Source organism: Homarus americanus, unplaced genomic scaffold (assembly GCF_018991925.1).
Source record: "Homarus americanus isolate GMGI-L3 unplaced genomic scaffold, GMGI_Hamer_2.0 scaffold57965, whole genome shotgun sequence".
In the NCBI taxonomy this organism is placed as follows: Eukaryota; Metazoa; Arthropoda; class Malacostraca; order Decapoda; family Nephropidae; genus Homarus; species Homarus americanus.
In genome coordinates this window covers 500,350-518,015 of record NW_024725031.1, presented here as the reverse complement: position 1 = coordinate 518,015, position 17,666 = coordinate 500,350, and the positions used below count along the sequence as shown (strand labels likewise).

General features: G+C 43.2%; 1 protein-coding gene across 1 annotated transcript; it reads left to right on the top strand.

The window, feature by feature from the left end:
- Window positions 1-2,466: 2,466 nt before the first annotated feature.
- On the top strand, window positions 2,467-3,084 carry LOC121864683 (putative proline-rich protein 21). The gene has a single exon (XM_042363841.1). It carries the CDS (start codon window positions 2,467-2,469, stop codon window positions 3,082-3,084), a length of 618 nt encoding a protein of 205 aa, XP_042219775.1.
- Window positions 3,085-17,666: the final 14,582 nt, after the last annotated feature.

The window sequence follows — 17,666 nt, the reverse complement described above, 5'->3', positions numbered from 1 at the left end:
GAAAATGCCATCAAAATGTCAGGAATGAGAGTTGTCTGCAGTTTATGGTGACGGGACAAGATACTCATGAGTCGGTAACTACCCTGTGCTTTACTGAGGGGAGCAATAACCTATGTGTGTGTGTATGTCTGTCTGTGTGTGTATCTGTCTCTCTGAGTGTGTGTGTTTCTGTGTCTATGTATGTGTGTGTGTTTAGTGATATGCATGTGCGTATACGTGAATATGTGTGTGTGTTTGTGTGTGTCCGTGCGTCTATGTGTACATCTAGGGAGTTTTGCCTATTAGTTTCACCACATCCGGGTGTGTGTGTGTGTGTGTGTGTGTGTGTGTGTGTGTGTGTGTGTGTGTGTGTGTGTGTGTGTGTGTGTGTGTGTGTGTGTGAAGAGTATTCTCTCTCTCTCTCTCTCTCTCTCTCTCTAATGGATCCTGAGGCCGTCAAGCGTACGTGTTATGTTGCTGTGCGTGTTACGTATCTTCGTTACTAGGAATTAACATGTGGGAGGGAGGGAGTAGGAAGAAGACAAGTGGAAGAGGTAGGAGACAAGGGGAGTAGATGTGGAGTAAGGAATGGGTGAAGGAGGGACAGATGGGAAGGAAGGAGAATGAAGGAAGATGGAGTGAATGAGGGATGAGTGGGAGACTGGGGAGGAAGAGAGAGAGAGAGAGAGAGAGAGAGCCACCACGTCAAGAATTCACAACACGACCACACACACACACACACACACTTAAAACATTCCACTAAACAGTTTATACAATTTACAGGCAATAAACCCGCACATTCTCACAGTTTTATGTCTCTTATTACAAGGTTTTTTCTTATCACTTGAGCTTCTGTGTTAAGCTTATCGTCTCCAAAACTGACCATCACTTGTGTAAACTTCTCAGACGTGTGGGGACAGACAGACAGAGAGACAGGGTGGGTTTTGTGAAGTCTTGTAAGAGAGAGAGAGAGAGAGAGAGAGATGGGAGCTGGTTAAGAGAGTGGTTTATTAATTATTGACGTGGTTTATAGTGTGTTTTGTGGGTTTATTATCTCCCAGCTTATCTGACTTGTGATTAAAAACCCGAATCCTGTCGCGAAGGGAGAAAGGGGGGGGGGTTAGGTTAGGTTTGGTTTGGTTAGGTTAGGTTAGGTTAGCGTTAGGTTAGGTTAGGTTAGCGTTAGGTTAGGTTTGGTTTGGTTAACGCGAGGTTAGTTAGGTTAGCTTGAGGTTAGGGTAGCTTTAGGTTAGGTTAGGTTAGGTTAGGGTAGCTTTAGGTTAGGTTAGCTTTAGGATAGGTTTGGTTATAGTTAGGTTAGGCTAGCGTTAGGATAGGTTTGGTTATAGTTAGGTTAGGTTAGCGTTAGGATAGGTTTGGTTATAGTTAGGTTAGGTTAGCGTTAGGTTAGGGATAGGTTTGGTTATAGTTAGGTTAGGCTAGCGTTAGGATAGGTTTGGTTATAGTTAGGTTAGGTTAGCGTTAGGATAGGTTTGGTTATAGTTAGGTTAGGTTAGCGTTAGGTTAGGCTAGGTTTGTGTTAGGTTAGGTTAGCGTTATGGTGATTAATCTTGAGGTAAAACAAACTTCAACACTTGTATTCTTTTGTGGGAAGACCAGAGGAGTTCTTGTGTGTTGTTGACTTGGTAAGACTGATGGTGAAATATTATATTGACTGTTGGCGTCAGCACACGTCCCACTTTACCTGACCTCACAGTAATGTTTTCCTCGCGTCACGGATTGTCTCTCTTTTTTTTATCCCTTTACACAAGATTATATTATTCGTTATATATAATATGGGTTAAAAGAATAATTTTAGGCAATTAGTTAAGATCACCTGATGATCAGTCTCCTCCCCGGCAGCATATTAAGATGAACCACCTTAACGCTAACCTAACCTAACCTAACCTAACCTAACCTAACCGATCTAATCTAACCTAACCTAACGTATCCTAACCTAACCTAACCTAACCGATCTAACCTAACCTAACGTATCCTAACCTAACCTATCAACATAACATAACTCCCCCAGGTAACGTTAGGGTGCTTTACTATACAGGTGATCCAAATTATCATCTTCCAAAATGGCGTCATCATTACTCTAAGACTCTACCTTCGTTTCAGTACTCTCAACATGGTCGTGATGTTTTTCAACCAGTGAGAATAATTACATAATATTTACGAACTGGAAACCGTGTAGGTTTTTTTTATGCCTTATCAACCAATGAGAATAATGCTCTCTGGTGTTGAGTTACTTGGTGAAGATAACTTTTTGGCGGGTAAGTTGAGGAGGGTGAGTCACTCTACCCACGAAAAGGCCCACACTATGTAGGTCACTGTACCCAGCGCTGTGATGCCCGTACGTACCCTCGTCTGACGCCCACAACTACGGTCATTTCAACACCCACAGCCACACATTCTTCTACCCACACCTACGCCCATTGAAACACCTGCAGCTCATTCTGTGGTGATTTAGGTACGCTTTCTATGCGCCCACACCAGCATTTACTGTCGCCCGCACCAGCGTCTACCGTCACCCACTCCCACACCAGCGTCTACCGTCACCCACTCCCACACCAGCGTCTACCGTCACCCACTCCCACACCAGCGTTTATCGTCACCCACGCCCACACCAGCGTCTACTGTCACCCGCCCACACAGCGTTTACCGCCACACGCCCACCGGCGTTTTCACCGTCACCCACGCCCACACCAGCGTTTACCGTCACCCACGCCCACACCAGCGTTTACCGTCACCCACGCCTACACCAGCGTTTACCGTCACCCACGCCCACACCACGTCTGGTCACCCACCAGCGTCTACTGTCACCCACGCCCACACCAGCGTCTACTGTCACCCACGCCCACACCAGCGTTTACCGTCACCCACGCCCACACCAGCGTTTACCGTCACCCACGCCCACACCAGCGTCTACCGTCACCTACGCCCACGTCTGTGCTTACTGTCTCGCACCACCATTTTGCCACCCACGTCTACACGCCCACTTCTTCAGTCACTTGGCCACCCATGCCCATGTCTGTGGCCGCCCACGCCCGCAGTGTCATGACAAGACCTTTTAGCTCGTCACTCAGTCATCACCCATAATTACCTTCACCCGCCGCCCAGGATGACTCCGCGGCCACTCAGAATTTGGTGTCAGTCAGAACAAAACCATCGCTCATGATGCTACCACTCAGAACAGGACTGCCACTCAGAACAGGACTACCACTCATGATGCTGCCACTCAGAACAGTACTGTCACTGATACTGATGCAACCACTCAGAATAAAACGCCACCACCACTCAGAACAGGACTACCACTCACGCTGATGGATGGAGCCCCATTCAGAATAATGCTGCCACTCAGACAGGTCCTGATAACCACCACCGGTAACCTGAGCTACGCCATCACTATTAATCTGTATAACACTTAACTAAACTGTAAAGCTTTATTGCATCATCATTTATTTTTTTATTTATTTATTATCTTTATTTTCTTTAATCTATCGTTCAGTTTTCTTATATAATCGTTTCTTATCTTATTTCTCCTTATTTAATCATATTCTTAACTTATTTTCCCTATTTAATTATATTCTCACCTTATTTCCTTCATGGATTTCAAATCGTATTGTATTTCATCTCCTTTTTAATTGTTTTATTTCAGGGTTTTTATATTTTATCAATATTTTGTTTTACCTAATTTATTCTATTTTATTTAATTATTTTTTTTAACTATATAATTTCTTGTTATTTTCTTGTTTGCTTTGTCCTTATTTACTTAGCCTACCAGTATACCCTACCAGTATACCCTACCATAATACACCAACATACTGCACCGTCCCACCAACATACTGTACCCTCCCACCAACATACTGTACCCTCCCACCAACATACTGCACCGTCCCACCAACATACTGTACCCTCCCACCAACATACTGTACCCTCCCACCAACATACTGTACCCTCCCACCAACATACTGTACCCTCCCACCAACATACTGTACCCTCCCACCAACATACTGCACCGTCCCACCAACATACTGTACCCTCCCACCAACATACTGTACCCTCCCACCAACATACTGTACCCTCCCACCAACATACTGCACCCTCCCACCAACATACTGTACCGTCCCACCAACATACTGTACCCTCCCACCAACATACTGCACCGTACCAGCATACCACCTCAGCATACAAGGCCGCCCACTTTCTTGCCGCCCCAGACGTCTAGGTATGCGCCCAGGGTATAATTTCTGGGAAGGAGAGACGGTCTGTTTATTACCATACACGCTAACTCCTTTCTCTTGCCTTACTTTCTCCCTGTGTCTGCGGAAAGAAAGTAGCGAAAGTGCGCAAGTTAGTAGTGGAAATAGTGGAAATGTCAGAGATGGAAGTAGCGAAAATGGCAAAGAAAGTCGCGAAAGTACCAATGAAAGTAGCTAAAGTACCAGATAAAGTAGTGGAAGTGTCATAGAGGGAAGTAGCGAAAATGTCAAAGAATGTACAAGAAAGTCGCGAAAGTACCAATGAAAGTAGCCACCGTACTAGATATAGTAGTGGAAGTGTCATAGTGGGAAGTAGCGAAAATGCCAAAGTTAGTCGCGAAAGTACTAAAGAGTCGTTAAAGTACCCAAAGGAATTAACGAAAGTACTTGAGAAAGTAATGGGAGTATCATTGAGGAAAGTAGCGAAAATAACGAAAAGTCGTGAAAGTACTAAAGGAAATAGCGAAAGTACCAGAAAAAGTAATGTAAGTACCCAAGGAAGTTGCAAACGTACCAAAGGAAGTACTGAAAGTTTAGGGAGGAAACAGCCAAAGTACAAGAGAAAGTAGTAGAAGTATTACAGAGGAAAGTAGCGAAAATGCCAAAGAAAGTCGCGAGATCACCTGTGAGGAAAGTAGCGAAAATAACCAATGAAGTATCGAAAATCACAAAAGGAAGTAGCAAAATTAAAAAAAAAAAAAACTTGGTGAAAGTACGAAACAATTTAACAAACGTATCAAGGAAAAATTATCAAATTATAAAGAAAGTTGTGAAATTACCGTAGGAAATCCTGTAAAAAACAGGGTAGGTTCAGGTACAGGTCCAAGTACAGGTAGAACTAGAGTACGTCACTTGGTGTTATCACGGTGTACAGGTAGAGGGTACAGGTATGCAAGGCCTCACGACTGATCTGAAAGACAGTGTTTTAGTGTATGAGATCGTGTGTGTGTGTGTGTGTGTGTGTGTGTGTGTGTGTGATGAACTTTTATGACGATTTTACTCTCTTTCTCTCTCTCTCTCTCACTAAGACAAGTACTCTAATGGAGGCGATTTCTTGTGCTGGCTTTGTATACAGGTATTGCTTGTGCTGGCGTTGCATATGGCTTGTGCTGGCGTTGCATATATTGCTTGTGCTGGCGTTGTATATTGCTTGTGCTGGCGTTGTATATTGTTGCTTGTGCTGGCGTTGTATATTGCTTGTGCTGGCGTATATATTGCTTGTGCTGGCGTTGCATATGGCTTGTGCTAGCCTTAAAAACTGTCAGCTATTCTTATTAAAGCCAAGTACTGTATTTGTTAGGCCATAAAGAGCTAGGTCAGCTATGCTCAGGTTATGGTCAGCTAGGAGAGGATTAAGCTAGTCCTCATCTTATGATAAGCTAAGTCAGTTATACTTATATTATGGTTAGTCATTGGAAAGCTAAGCCAGAAATATCTACGAGTACAGTATATCTAAGCTAACCCAGGAATAACCATAATTATAAAAAGCTAAAACGAGACCTATCTGAGCTAAGTCAGTATTACCCAGGTTAGCTTGGAGAGGATTACCTAAGCTGTGGTAAGTTAAGCCAGCATTACCCAGGTGTAAACAACCTGCCCGTGGTGACCCTGGTTCGAGACCCGGCACCTAGAGGTGAAGATTGTTTACACCGATTTACCTGAATACATTATATATCCCAGGATCATGTTCAGCCAAAGCTCTAAACGTCCAATAAGGATTAGATGGTATTTATGCCATGGGTTAAAGCTTGCCGGGGATTTACATCATGGCAGTGGTGGTAAACATTGAGGGATTACTGTGTGGGGCGACCAGTAATGGATTATATTGGTGTGTGTGTGTGTGTGTGTGTGTGTGTGGGTGTGTGCGTGTGTGTGTGAATTAGAGACATTATTTTTGGGGATTGGGTGGTTAAATGGTTGTAGGGTCTTTTTCAGATTCTAAGGGAAAATTGTAACTGTCGGAGAAAGGGTTAACGTGTGTAGTGTTTGTAAACTTTCGCTTCTAAAAACTTCCCCACTTAGTACAGTTTAAGATTTGGTGAATACATGGAAAATATTATAAATTCTACCTATTCAGAATAATTGGGAATTAATTTTCAAAGCCAATCATTTCGGCCAACTTTTATTGACGGAACATATTTACCTCTGGTGACCTTGAAAATCAACCAATCAATTTTGTTTTAAGTTTCATCTTGAAGCAGCTATAATAAGCTTTATTTTGAGTGGTAATATCCATACATATATTGATTTCCAACAATATGAAGTTGATTTCAATTTCCCCTGCCCCTAATTTTTTGGTAAAGTTTGAGACGCAGGATTGTGCACACACCCGCGGATTTCTCACTTACCGCCGTGATTCAGAATGTCTCCCCTCGCTGTTATCATGTCCCGGGTGGCCCAATTTAGGACACCACTTGTGCTCTCGGCCCCTGGACTAATAAGGGAGTTCTGGGTGTTGGCGGATGATATGTTGGATACAAGACCTCTCTCTCTCTCTCTCTCTCTCTCTCTCTCTCTCTCTCTCTCTCCAGCAGTAATAACCTTAGTGGGTCGTCTCTATGATATCTTCAGTCTCAATATAACACGAGTACAAAAGGATAACATCAACATAAAGTTAATACCAAAGAAAAAATCAACAAAGTTAACATCACTGCAAGATATCACCAACAAAGATAACATTAACATCAAGATAACATCACTACGATAACACCAACAAAGATAACACTAACATCAAGATTACTTCACTAAGATAACACCAACAAAGATAGCATTAACATCAAGATAACATCACTACGATAACACCAACAAAGATAACACTAACATCAAGATTACTTCACTAAGATAACACCAACAAAGATAACATTAACATCAAGATAACATCACTACGATAACACCAACAAAGATAACATCAGCTTGTGTGTGGTCATAGGGCAGCACCAGCTTGTGGCCGTCAGTTGGTGGCATTTAAATAACTCGTCCCCTCCCTAAACCATGTTAAAGTTTTATACTGTGTGCGTGTGTGTGTGTGTGTGTAGAGAGAGAGAGAGAGAGAGAACACAGTCAACACTCCCTCTCAGGAAAGAATGAACTCCTAGCGTCATGCACAACACGGAAGTTGAGTCACATCAAACACGGTTCACTGAGACAGATAGCTTCAGCCTCCTCCTCCTCCTGAAGTAACATTGAGATCTTTTGTCTTATTGTGAGGTATTGTCGTCTGGGCAGGTAGAATAATAATAGCCATAGAGGTTGTAATAATATTGATAAAGATGATAATAATAGTAATAACAATAATAATGAAAATACTAAATATTTCTAAAATTATCTAAGAAAAATAGCCAACATGTTACACCCTGGCTATATAAATGCCGAGTTTTAAAGCCAGAGACCAGACACTGTACACTGGATCATTATAACTACGCGAGTGCTGAAGAGGCCTGGCACTCGCCTCAACTAATCAGAGAGGATTATACCTGTTCCCTATCCTGAAGGTAATGATGGTCTGGACTTAACTGGAGGTTTTAATGTAATACGTGGTGGTTTTACTGTAATACGTGGGGGTTTTACTGTAATACTTGGGGGTCTTATTGCAATACGTGGTTGTCTTACTGTAATACGTGGGGTTTTTACTGTAATACGTGGTGGTCTATATTAATATGTATCTTAATTGTTAGGATCACCTGCAGATTAGCCCCCTTTCATTACCTTATTTCACCTGATGATTATATACCTAATGTTCCCATGGTAGGGTTAGGTTAGGTAAGCGTTCCGGGCAGCATGAAACTATGGGCAAGTTTGTTTACGCCATTTGCCTCTGTCTACCCAGCAGTAATTAGGGACCTGGATGTTTATCGATTTGCGGATCGTGTTCTGGGGTAATGGTTAGCCAGTGCAGTTGGCGAGTTGTCCGGTCTTCTCGGACTATTCCTTAACACTGGGTCATGCAGCTCGTTAACTCAGGGTGTGGTTGTTGTGTTGGCGACAGCTTCTACACCTTAAACAAATTCACGCCTATGTGGCCCTTGGGCCGGTCATCCTCGTTACACGAGGGGCAACCATTATTATTATTATATTAGGTTAGGTTATATTGGGTTGCGTTAGGTTAGGTTACGTTAGGTTAGGTTAGGTTAGGTTATATTGGGTTGCGTTAGGGTAGGTTATATTGGGTTGCGTTAGGGTAGGTTAGTGTTAGGTTAGTATAGATTACGTAAGGTTAAGTTAGGTCTGTGGTAGATTGGGTTGGGTTAGCGTTAGATTAGACTACGTTAAGTCAGGTTTACAATAGGTAGGTTAATCTTCAGGTGAAATAAGCTGGGGGGGGTTAATGCACAGGTGATTCAAACATATATAAAGTATCAGTAATATTCTTGGACGTGAAGGCCAGCGAGGGCAGGGAAGAAACTGGCCGCCAGATATCAAGTCTACTAACTCCGCTTTCCGCTTTCTCCTTAACTTGAAATTGAAAAACTTTACTTGAGGAATACGACTGAGTGTTGGACTGTTGACGCAAAGATTCTATTCACTCGTAATCAGCTGGTGAGGCTGTCAGAAGAGTATTGGTGTTGTCAGCGGGTGTTGGGGCTGTCAGAAGTTGGTGGGGTTGTTCGAAAGTGGTGAGGTTGTCAGAGTCGTGATGTTGTCAGGGATGGTGGGGTTGTCAGACTGTGGTGGTGAGGTTGACAGTGTGGTGGTGAGGTTGGTGGGGTTGTCAGTGTGGTGGTGAGGGTGATGGGGTTGTCAGTGTGTGGTGGTGAGGTTGTCAGTGTGGCGGTGAGGGTGATGGGGTTGTCAGTGTGTGGTGGTGAGGTTGTCAGTGTGGTGGTGAGGCTGTGGTGGTGAGGTTGTCAGTGTGGTGATGAGGCTGCTGGTGATGGTGACACTCTCTAACTTGTTCTTCGCCTCAATAATTCCTTCATCAGTTCCTCTAATAACTCATTCATTCGCTCAATATCGTCTAGTAACTCGTGCAAAGATTCGTTCGTTAAATGTCCTTGTAATTCAGATGTGTTCGTTAAATTTGCCTCATAATTCAAAGGTTCCTAATTTAGATTTTAACCTTAATTTGAGGTGTGAGGTCGTTTATGTCTCAGTAAGTTAGGACACAGAAATAGATTATCAAAGGTTCACACGTTAAATAATCGTCGTAAATATTGCTATTACACCGCGGGCAGATGTAAACAGTAAACACGAAACTCCAGTGACTGATGCGTTTGATGTGATGTTGGGTCGCGTACTTTTGGTAATGTAATCTTCACCTCAAAGCATTAATTCGAGTGCATCAGTGTATCCATTCATCCAACAAAGTGAAGTATTTGCTAAACATTATTTTTTCTCTGTTGACATTTAAAAGAAAAACCTGAAATTAAAACAACGTGAACTCATACATTGTTGTGCAGTACACCTGAGGCTAGCCAAAATTTGTTATTTTCTGCTGTTTTGTGAGACTTGCATTATTATTATTATTATTATTATTATTATTATTATTATTATTATTATTGTTGTTTTTGTTGTTGTTAATCGTTATCAATATCATTGTTTGTTATTATTATTAACAAGTCAAGGAGGCGAGCGTGCGCGTGTGTGTCCAGGTATTAATAGTAAGGACAGCTCGGGTTAGTTACTGTCAGTCATGGCTGCGACACACCCCTGCAATGGCGTGCATCACGATCCAGTAGAAAATGGATGCCTGGCACGATATACTGAAGTAAATATCCTTCTAAGGCAAATCTCAATACCAGATCATTGACATGGTATCATTATGGCATAGATTTGCTTGTATTTATATTACATGCTCGGTCGGTTTGGCTCTTGGGTTAACTAGAGTTTTGCATGTACAAGTGAAGGTTCATGATGTGTGGCGAATTTAATGGAGTTTGTGGGTGATGTGTCATGGTGAGTCTGGTGTTGGGGGGGAATATACTGTTTTTAACAAGGAACTGGAGTGGAGGTATTTAATGTACGTATTGTTTTAATTGATGATAATACAGTAATATGATGATGATGTTGATAAGAATATTAATGATAATAATAACAACTAATAATAAGAAGGAGAAGAATGATATTAATAATTATAATAATACGAAGAAGATATTCTCTTTTACTCTTATTTTGCTCTCACTAATATCATCAGTTTTCTATACATGACTAGAGGAACATCATGCACAGGTTGTTTAAATGGTGGACACAATAACCCCCACTACACAGTCACTCTAACTGGCTGTAACACTGTTCCCTGAAACGAATATTGATGTTTACGTAATTACATGGATGCGGATGATAGGTGGGTAGGTATGTACTTAAATAAATAGGTTAGCTTAGGTTAGTTTCTCAAGGTATGAAATATATTGGGGGATTAGCGTTTAATTCTCAGGTATTTTATAGGTATTAAAAAAAAGATACTTGTTCGACTCCAAAAGTTTGTGTACAAGTAACACCTGACTAAGATAAGTAACACAGCAGTAAGTTGAATAACACGGTATGTTAGGTGGAGGCGCGGGTCCCAGCAGCATACACCCGTGTGTGTGTGTGTGTGTGATTTAAAAGTTAAATATTATGTTTTTGTGACATGGCTTTATGAGTATAGATTTGTTTAGTTTTATGCTATATTAGTGTATTAACACACACACACACACACACACACACACACATTTCTTCATTCATTCGTAATCTCAAAGGTACGTTAGGCAAGACGTGTACTGCCCAGGTGTGGTGAATGAGTCAGCCGGGTGAGGTTGCCGGGGTAACACCTGGCCTGGTTCTCTCTCCCTCTCCTACTCTCTCTCATATATATATATATATATATATATATATATATATATATATATATATATATATATATATATATATATATATATATATATATATATTAACTAAGGAAAGAAGTCTTTCAGTTATCGCACCTACAGTGATTTACTTGCATATATATATATATATATATATATATATATATATATATATATATATATATATATATATATATATATATATATATATATATATATATATATATATATGCAAGTAAATCTCTGTACAGGTAGGTGCGCGTGATCCAAGTATATATATTCCTTATACTTTTCACAATTTTAAGAGATAGCTGAAAATATTGTCCTAGGGACTGGTGGTGCTCTCGCTCTCCTGCCCCTGGGTAACTCTTCTAGTTGCATACAGTGACTTGGGGAGAGGTTCACTTAATAAGGAATTTTAACACAGTTATGGTAGAAAAGGTAGACTGACAGGGAAGGATCACACAAGTTATATTCGAGTTGTTGATAATTTTTATAATGTGTTTATTGCGACTGTTGTTATAGTGATCAGTATATATGTGCTCGTGTGAGCTGGATGCTGTTGTAGTGTTCCACGGACAAGGGATCATAGGTGGTGGTGACGAGGATAGTGCAGCAGCTCTGCCCCAAACTGACAGATAAGGTCACGAGGAGTTGAGAGGGTCTGCCGCCGGTGTTGCAGCTTGGCTGGGTAGTAAGTCATCTTTGCAACGCGTATTTCACGGATAACTTTGTTACGAAGGGACCTGTAGCGATTGTTGCCTCTGGTATATAGGGCAGGTCAGCTGTTGGACTTATCAAGGAAGCAGTGATGGTGAGGTTCAGTGATTGTGTCATCCACAGTTACACTTAGTACTCCAGGCCAGGGATACTGAACTATCCACGGGCCGAAAAGACACCTTGCAGAGTCAGTATATAGCCAGCCTGTAGGTCTAGATGTAAGGGCTGTTAAAGTAAGGTCTAGTGTAAAGTGTTTTGATCGTGTGTAGGAAAGTTCACAGCTTGTTACAGTTGCAGCTGTTCCCGGAGATAAATGTGTCAGTGTCAGAAGACTCGCCACAAAGCACAAACTTGGCACATGACAACCTAAGGGAGGCGGTAATGAGGCGATTTATTAGTGTCTCAGGTGTAGCGAGGACCATCACGTAGTACAGCGCCTCCACACTAACGCTGCAACATTAAGACGGACGGAGACGCGATATGACTTAAGTACTTCGCCTCCCTAAATGTGGCAACGATGATGAGTAATACCGAAAGGAGACTACAATATATGTGTGTGTGTGTGTGTTTTCATGTGAATATTGAAACAACACTCGACTCTCTGCAGGTCTCAGAATAAAGGTGAAAGATTCCCTGAGTTATTGCATTGAGTGGCCGCCAGTACACTCTCTCTCTCTCTCTCTCTCTCTCTCTCTCTCTCTCTCTCTCTCTCTCTCTCTCTCTCTCTCTCTCTCTCTCTCTCTCTCCATGAATCATTGTTCCTTTTTCCGCCTCCCTTTTTTCTTTCATTCATCCCTTCCTTTTATTTCTCCCTCCTCTCTTCCCCTCACCTCCTACCCTCCTCTTACTCTCGTCTGTGTCTCTTTTTTCTCTCTCCTCCGTTCTCCTCTGAACACTTCCCCTTGTCTCCTTTGCCTTCCCCCCTTCTCTTTCCCCTCTCCTCCCTTCTCTCCCCTCTGCCCCCCTTCTCCTTTCCCCTCTCCTCCTTCTCTCTCCCCTCTGCTTTCCCTTCTCTTTCCCCTCTCCCCCCTTCTCTCTCCTCTCCCTCCCTTCTCTCCCCTCTACCCCTCCTTCTCTTTCCCCTCTCCCCTTCTCTCTCCCCTCTGCCCCCTTCTCTTTCCCCTCTCTCACTCGATACCTCTCACATCTTATTAATTATACAGGCCAGTTAGCCTTGAATTAGGTCACTTCACTCGGCTAATTACGATAACACCTGAATTATGTATAGCCAAGTTATCTTACCTGGTTATCTTCCTTTAGTTATCTTCTATCAGTTATCTTATGTTAGTTATCTTTCATGTTTATCCCCCCACAGTTACCTGGCTATCTAACCTAACCTAACCTAACCTAACCTAACCTAACACCCCCAAATAACGTAAGGTTGTACAATCATCAGGTGAAATAATATAAGGTAATTAATCTCCAGGTAATACGAGTTTGTTTACGACTCTTCAAGAATAACAAAACCTCGTAAGTGTAATTTTTTATCGTGAATGTTAACGAGACAATATATCCATTTACGAGTGAAAAATTAAGTTAAAAATCTTTTGAGTATTTTAATATATTTAACTTAGAAACCCTTAACACCATTTAGAGGGGGAATTTAACTTAGGAATTTCTGTGAATGTTAATCTGCCTTAACTTGATAATGCCCCCTTTAACGCCATTTAGGAGAGAAAATTAACTTAGGATTTTTTTGAGAATTTTCGTATATAGTTAATAACGTGAGGTGGTGACGCCGGAGGATTTAATTGTTGAGATTAATTACCGAAGATGAATGTCCTGTCATGGAGGAGAGTGTGTGGGAGGGTGTGTGAGAGAGAGAGTGTGTGGGAGGGTGTGTATGAAAGTGTGTGGGAGTGTGTGTGAGAGAGAGTGTGTGGGAGGGTGTGTGGGAGGGTGTGTGAGAGAGAGTGTGTGGGAGGGTGTGTGGGAGGTTGTGTGTGAGAGTGTGTGGGAGTGTGTGTGTGTGTGACCTTTGACCTAGACTAACCTGCACTACATAATATTAATACCAAAATCATTTTAATTTAGTCTTCAGGAAATACTCTCAGAGCTCGACATGTCATTTACAATTTTAAATTACCTTTATAATATTTTTATTATTTTTATTGAATATAATTTTGTGTGAGGGTGATGAAAGGTGTTTGAGGAACGGCTGTACACGGCAGCATATTAACCTGTTCAGTTAGTAGGCTTATTACTCTTAAAAACTGGGTCACTTAGCTCAAGCTTAGACCCCAGCTTATTGCATCGAACCTAAACCTAATCTAACTTAACGTAAACCTATACTCGTGTTAATGTAAACTATTGATAATAAACATACCTCTAGTTTGTCTGAGTCTCGGGCGGTAAACAAAGTGTGAGCGGTTCCCATTGGCCCATTAGTTATAAGTGGGCGGGGCCGTCGATGGTTGATCAGCTGATGTTTGTTGACAAAGAGTTTCATATTACACACACACACACACACACACACACACACACACGAACAAAATAATCATGACATCTTAATTGTAATTGTATTTTATGGTCTTAATTACCTGTTTCCTCCTCTTTGTTTACAGGTAAGTTGTTAACCCATGGGATGGTGTGTCCTGGCGTGAGGTAAGTCAGTCTCTCTCTCTCTCTCTCTTCCTCCAACATCCACCTTTCTCTCTCTCTCTCTCTCTCTCTCTCTCTCTCTCTCTCTCTCTCTCTCTCTCTTCCTCCAACATCCACCTTTCTCTCTCTCCCTCTTCCTCCATCATCCTTCTTCCTCTCTCTCTCTCTTCTTCCATCATCCTTCTTCCTCTCTCTCCCTCTTCATTATCATCCTTCTTCCTCTCTCTCCCTCTTCCTCCATCATCCTTCTTCCTCTCTCCCTCTTCCTCCATCATCCACCTTTCTCTTTCCTCTCTCTCCCTCTTCCTCCATCATCCTCCATCATCCACCTTTCTCTCCTCTCTCTCCCTTACCCCTTCCCCTCCTGTCTCTCCCCCCCGGCTGTTATCTCATCCCCGGGCAAGAGACAACGAGATAGACGGACTAAAACCACGTAATATATTGCCTTTGATTTCTGAAAGGCAAATGCAGTTGGAGAGAGAGAGAGAGAGAGAGAGAGAGAGAGAGAGAGAGAGAAGGAGCAGGTTCCATCAGCTCAATAACCCTGGGATATGTGGGGCTCCCTTTGACGTCTCCTTTTAAGAAAGTTTTGTGACAGGAGCTTTCTTCAGGTGCTGGGATGACCTTCTTCTTGCTCTCTCTCTCTCTCTCTCTCTCTCTCTCTCTCTCTCTCTCTTTGTTATTGATATTATTGTTTTTGATGGTTTGTTATTATTGTTGTTTTTTATTGTTTTGTTATATTATTTTTGTTTTGTTATTGTTCCTTCACTGTATGAGTCAGGAATAACCTTTCATGTGTGTTATTTTTTGTTTCATCTTGTTGGTTATGTTAAATATATCTTGATGATGATGATGATGACATCTCCACAAACATAAAAGTGGAAAAAATAGACAAACTTTTACCTTCACCACAAATCAACTCCCTTTTCCCCTTCCCTCCGGCTCTCACCCCCTCCACTCTCCTTTTCCACCCCCTCCTTCCTCTCTCCATCTTCCCCTTTCCACTTCTGCTTCTTTCCTTCCACTCCTCTCACCTTTCCATCTCTTCTCTTCCTTCTCCACCTACCCCTTCCTCTCTCTCCCACCTCCCCCCCTCTCCACCTCCCCTCTCCACCTCCCCTCCCTCCCACCTCCCCCCTCTCCACCTCCCCCCCTCCACCTCCCCACCTCCCCCCTCCACCTCCTTCCTCCACCTCCCCTCCACCTCCCCTCTACCTCCCCTCTCCACCTCCCCCCCTCTCCACCTCCCCCCCTCCACCTCCCCCCCTCCACCTCCCCCTCCACCTCCCCCCTCCACCTCCCCCTCTCCACCTCCTTCCTCCACTCCCCTCCACCTCCCCTCCCACCTCCCCCTCCACCTCCCCCCCCTCCACCTCCCCCCCCCTCCCACCTCCCCCCTCTCCACCTCCCCCTCTCCACCTCCCCCTCTCCACCTCCCCTCCCCCTCCCCTCTCCACCTCCCCCTCCCTCCCCCTCTCCACCTCCCCTCCACCTCCCCTCCCCCCTCCCCTCTCCACCTCCCCCCCTCCCACCTCCCCCTCTCCACCTCCCCTCCACCTCCCCCTCCTCCCCCTCTCCACCTCCCCTCCCTCTCCACCCCCTCCCCTCTCCTCCCCCTTCCCTCTCCATCTCCCCCTCCACCCCCCTACCCCACGGGCCATATCATTCAATGTGGTCTTTGAGGCAGTAATGAACGCTGCGGCGAGAAATCTTGTAGCCACGACTCTCCAAAGACTGGCCATCTGTGTGTGTGAGGATTGAAGGGATGAAGGAAACTGGGGAAGATATGTGAATGATACTGAAGATTGGGGGATGTTATGTGAACGACGGGATGTTATGTGAACGACGGGATGTTATGTGAACGACGGGATGTTATGTGAACGATGGGATGTTATGTGAACGATGGGATGTTATGTGAACGACGGGATGTTATGTGAACGACGGGATGTAGTTGTGAAAGACAGAATCGTGGTGGATATATAATTGATAGAAACAAAGGTAGGGAGAGAGAGAGTAAAATAACACAAGTTTCGTTATCTCACTGGACAAAGTTACCTGTATATTTTTCTCCCAGGTAACTTGTGGCATTGAAAGGATTATTTTCCAGGTGCCACCCTACCGTGACTCCTTCTCAAAATCATCCTGGGGAAAGAAAAAAAAGGATCATGTGAAGATTAGACACCCAAGCGTATTTTAGCTTAATGTTACTCTATAATAAGCTAATCTAATCTAACCTAACTTAACCTAATCCCCCAACTGGCGTTATGGTGTCTGTCTAATCATCAGATGAAATAAGGTGGGGGCGTAATCTTCAAGTGACCCCCAAAATGACTCCAAACTTCCAGCACTCGAGCACGGCGCTAACTCATCTTTTTATCTCTTAACGTAAATGAACAAGTTGTCTTTCGGTTGTTGTCATTGTTAATATATATTGTATATATATATATATGGTTAGCATGCTCGCCTCACAAGCGAGTGATCTCAGGTTCGATCCCCGGGCAGGGTGAAAATATGGGCAAGTTTCTTTACGCCACTTGCCTCTGTCTACCCAGCAGTAATTGGGAACCTGGATGTTAATCGATTTGCGGATCGTGTTCCGGGGTAATGGTTAACCAGTGCAGTTGGTGAGTTGTCCGGTCTTCTCGGACTATTCCTTGACACTGGGTCATGCAGCTCGTTAACTCAGGCTGTGGTTGTTGTGTTGGCGACAGCTTCTACACTTACAACAAATTCACGCCTAGGCCCGGCCATGCTCCAACACGGGGGCAACCATTATTATGTATGTATGTGAACATATAAGTGTGTGTGTATGTATGTATGTATGTATGTATGTATGTATGTCTAGAGTGTCCCCCAGGATTTAATTTCCACTGTTGCTCCATAGAGTGTGAGATAAGAGAGAGTGAGAGAGAGAGACCTCCCCCTCGAGGGCAGAGAAGTGTGACCTTTACATTGTGTTGTCAGACGGTCGATATCTTCTTCCGCTTCACCTTTTTTTTAACGCTGCCAATGATGACTCCTTCCACATTGCATACATACATACTTTACACTTACAAATACACACACACGTACTCACACATAAACACACACACACACACACACACACAGGCAAATGTTGGCTCTGTGTGTTTGTTTGTCTAAGGAAAGGGTGAAATGTGTGTGTGTGTGTGTGTGTGTGTGTGTGTGTGTGTGTGGTGTAAGTTATTAGAAGGCACGGTATAGGAGGCCTGTTTACAGTAAAAGTGCAGCTTCATTGTTCTCGGGGCTTTGAAGTGAACAGTGTGTGCGTGTGTTGGTGTACGGCGACCTATGTACA

Excerpts from the sequence above, each read along its gene's own strand:
- LOC121864683 (XM_042363841.1), top strand. The coding sequence starts at position 2,467 with ATGCGCCCACACCAGCATTTACTGTCGCCCGCACCAGCGTCTACCGTC.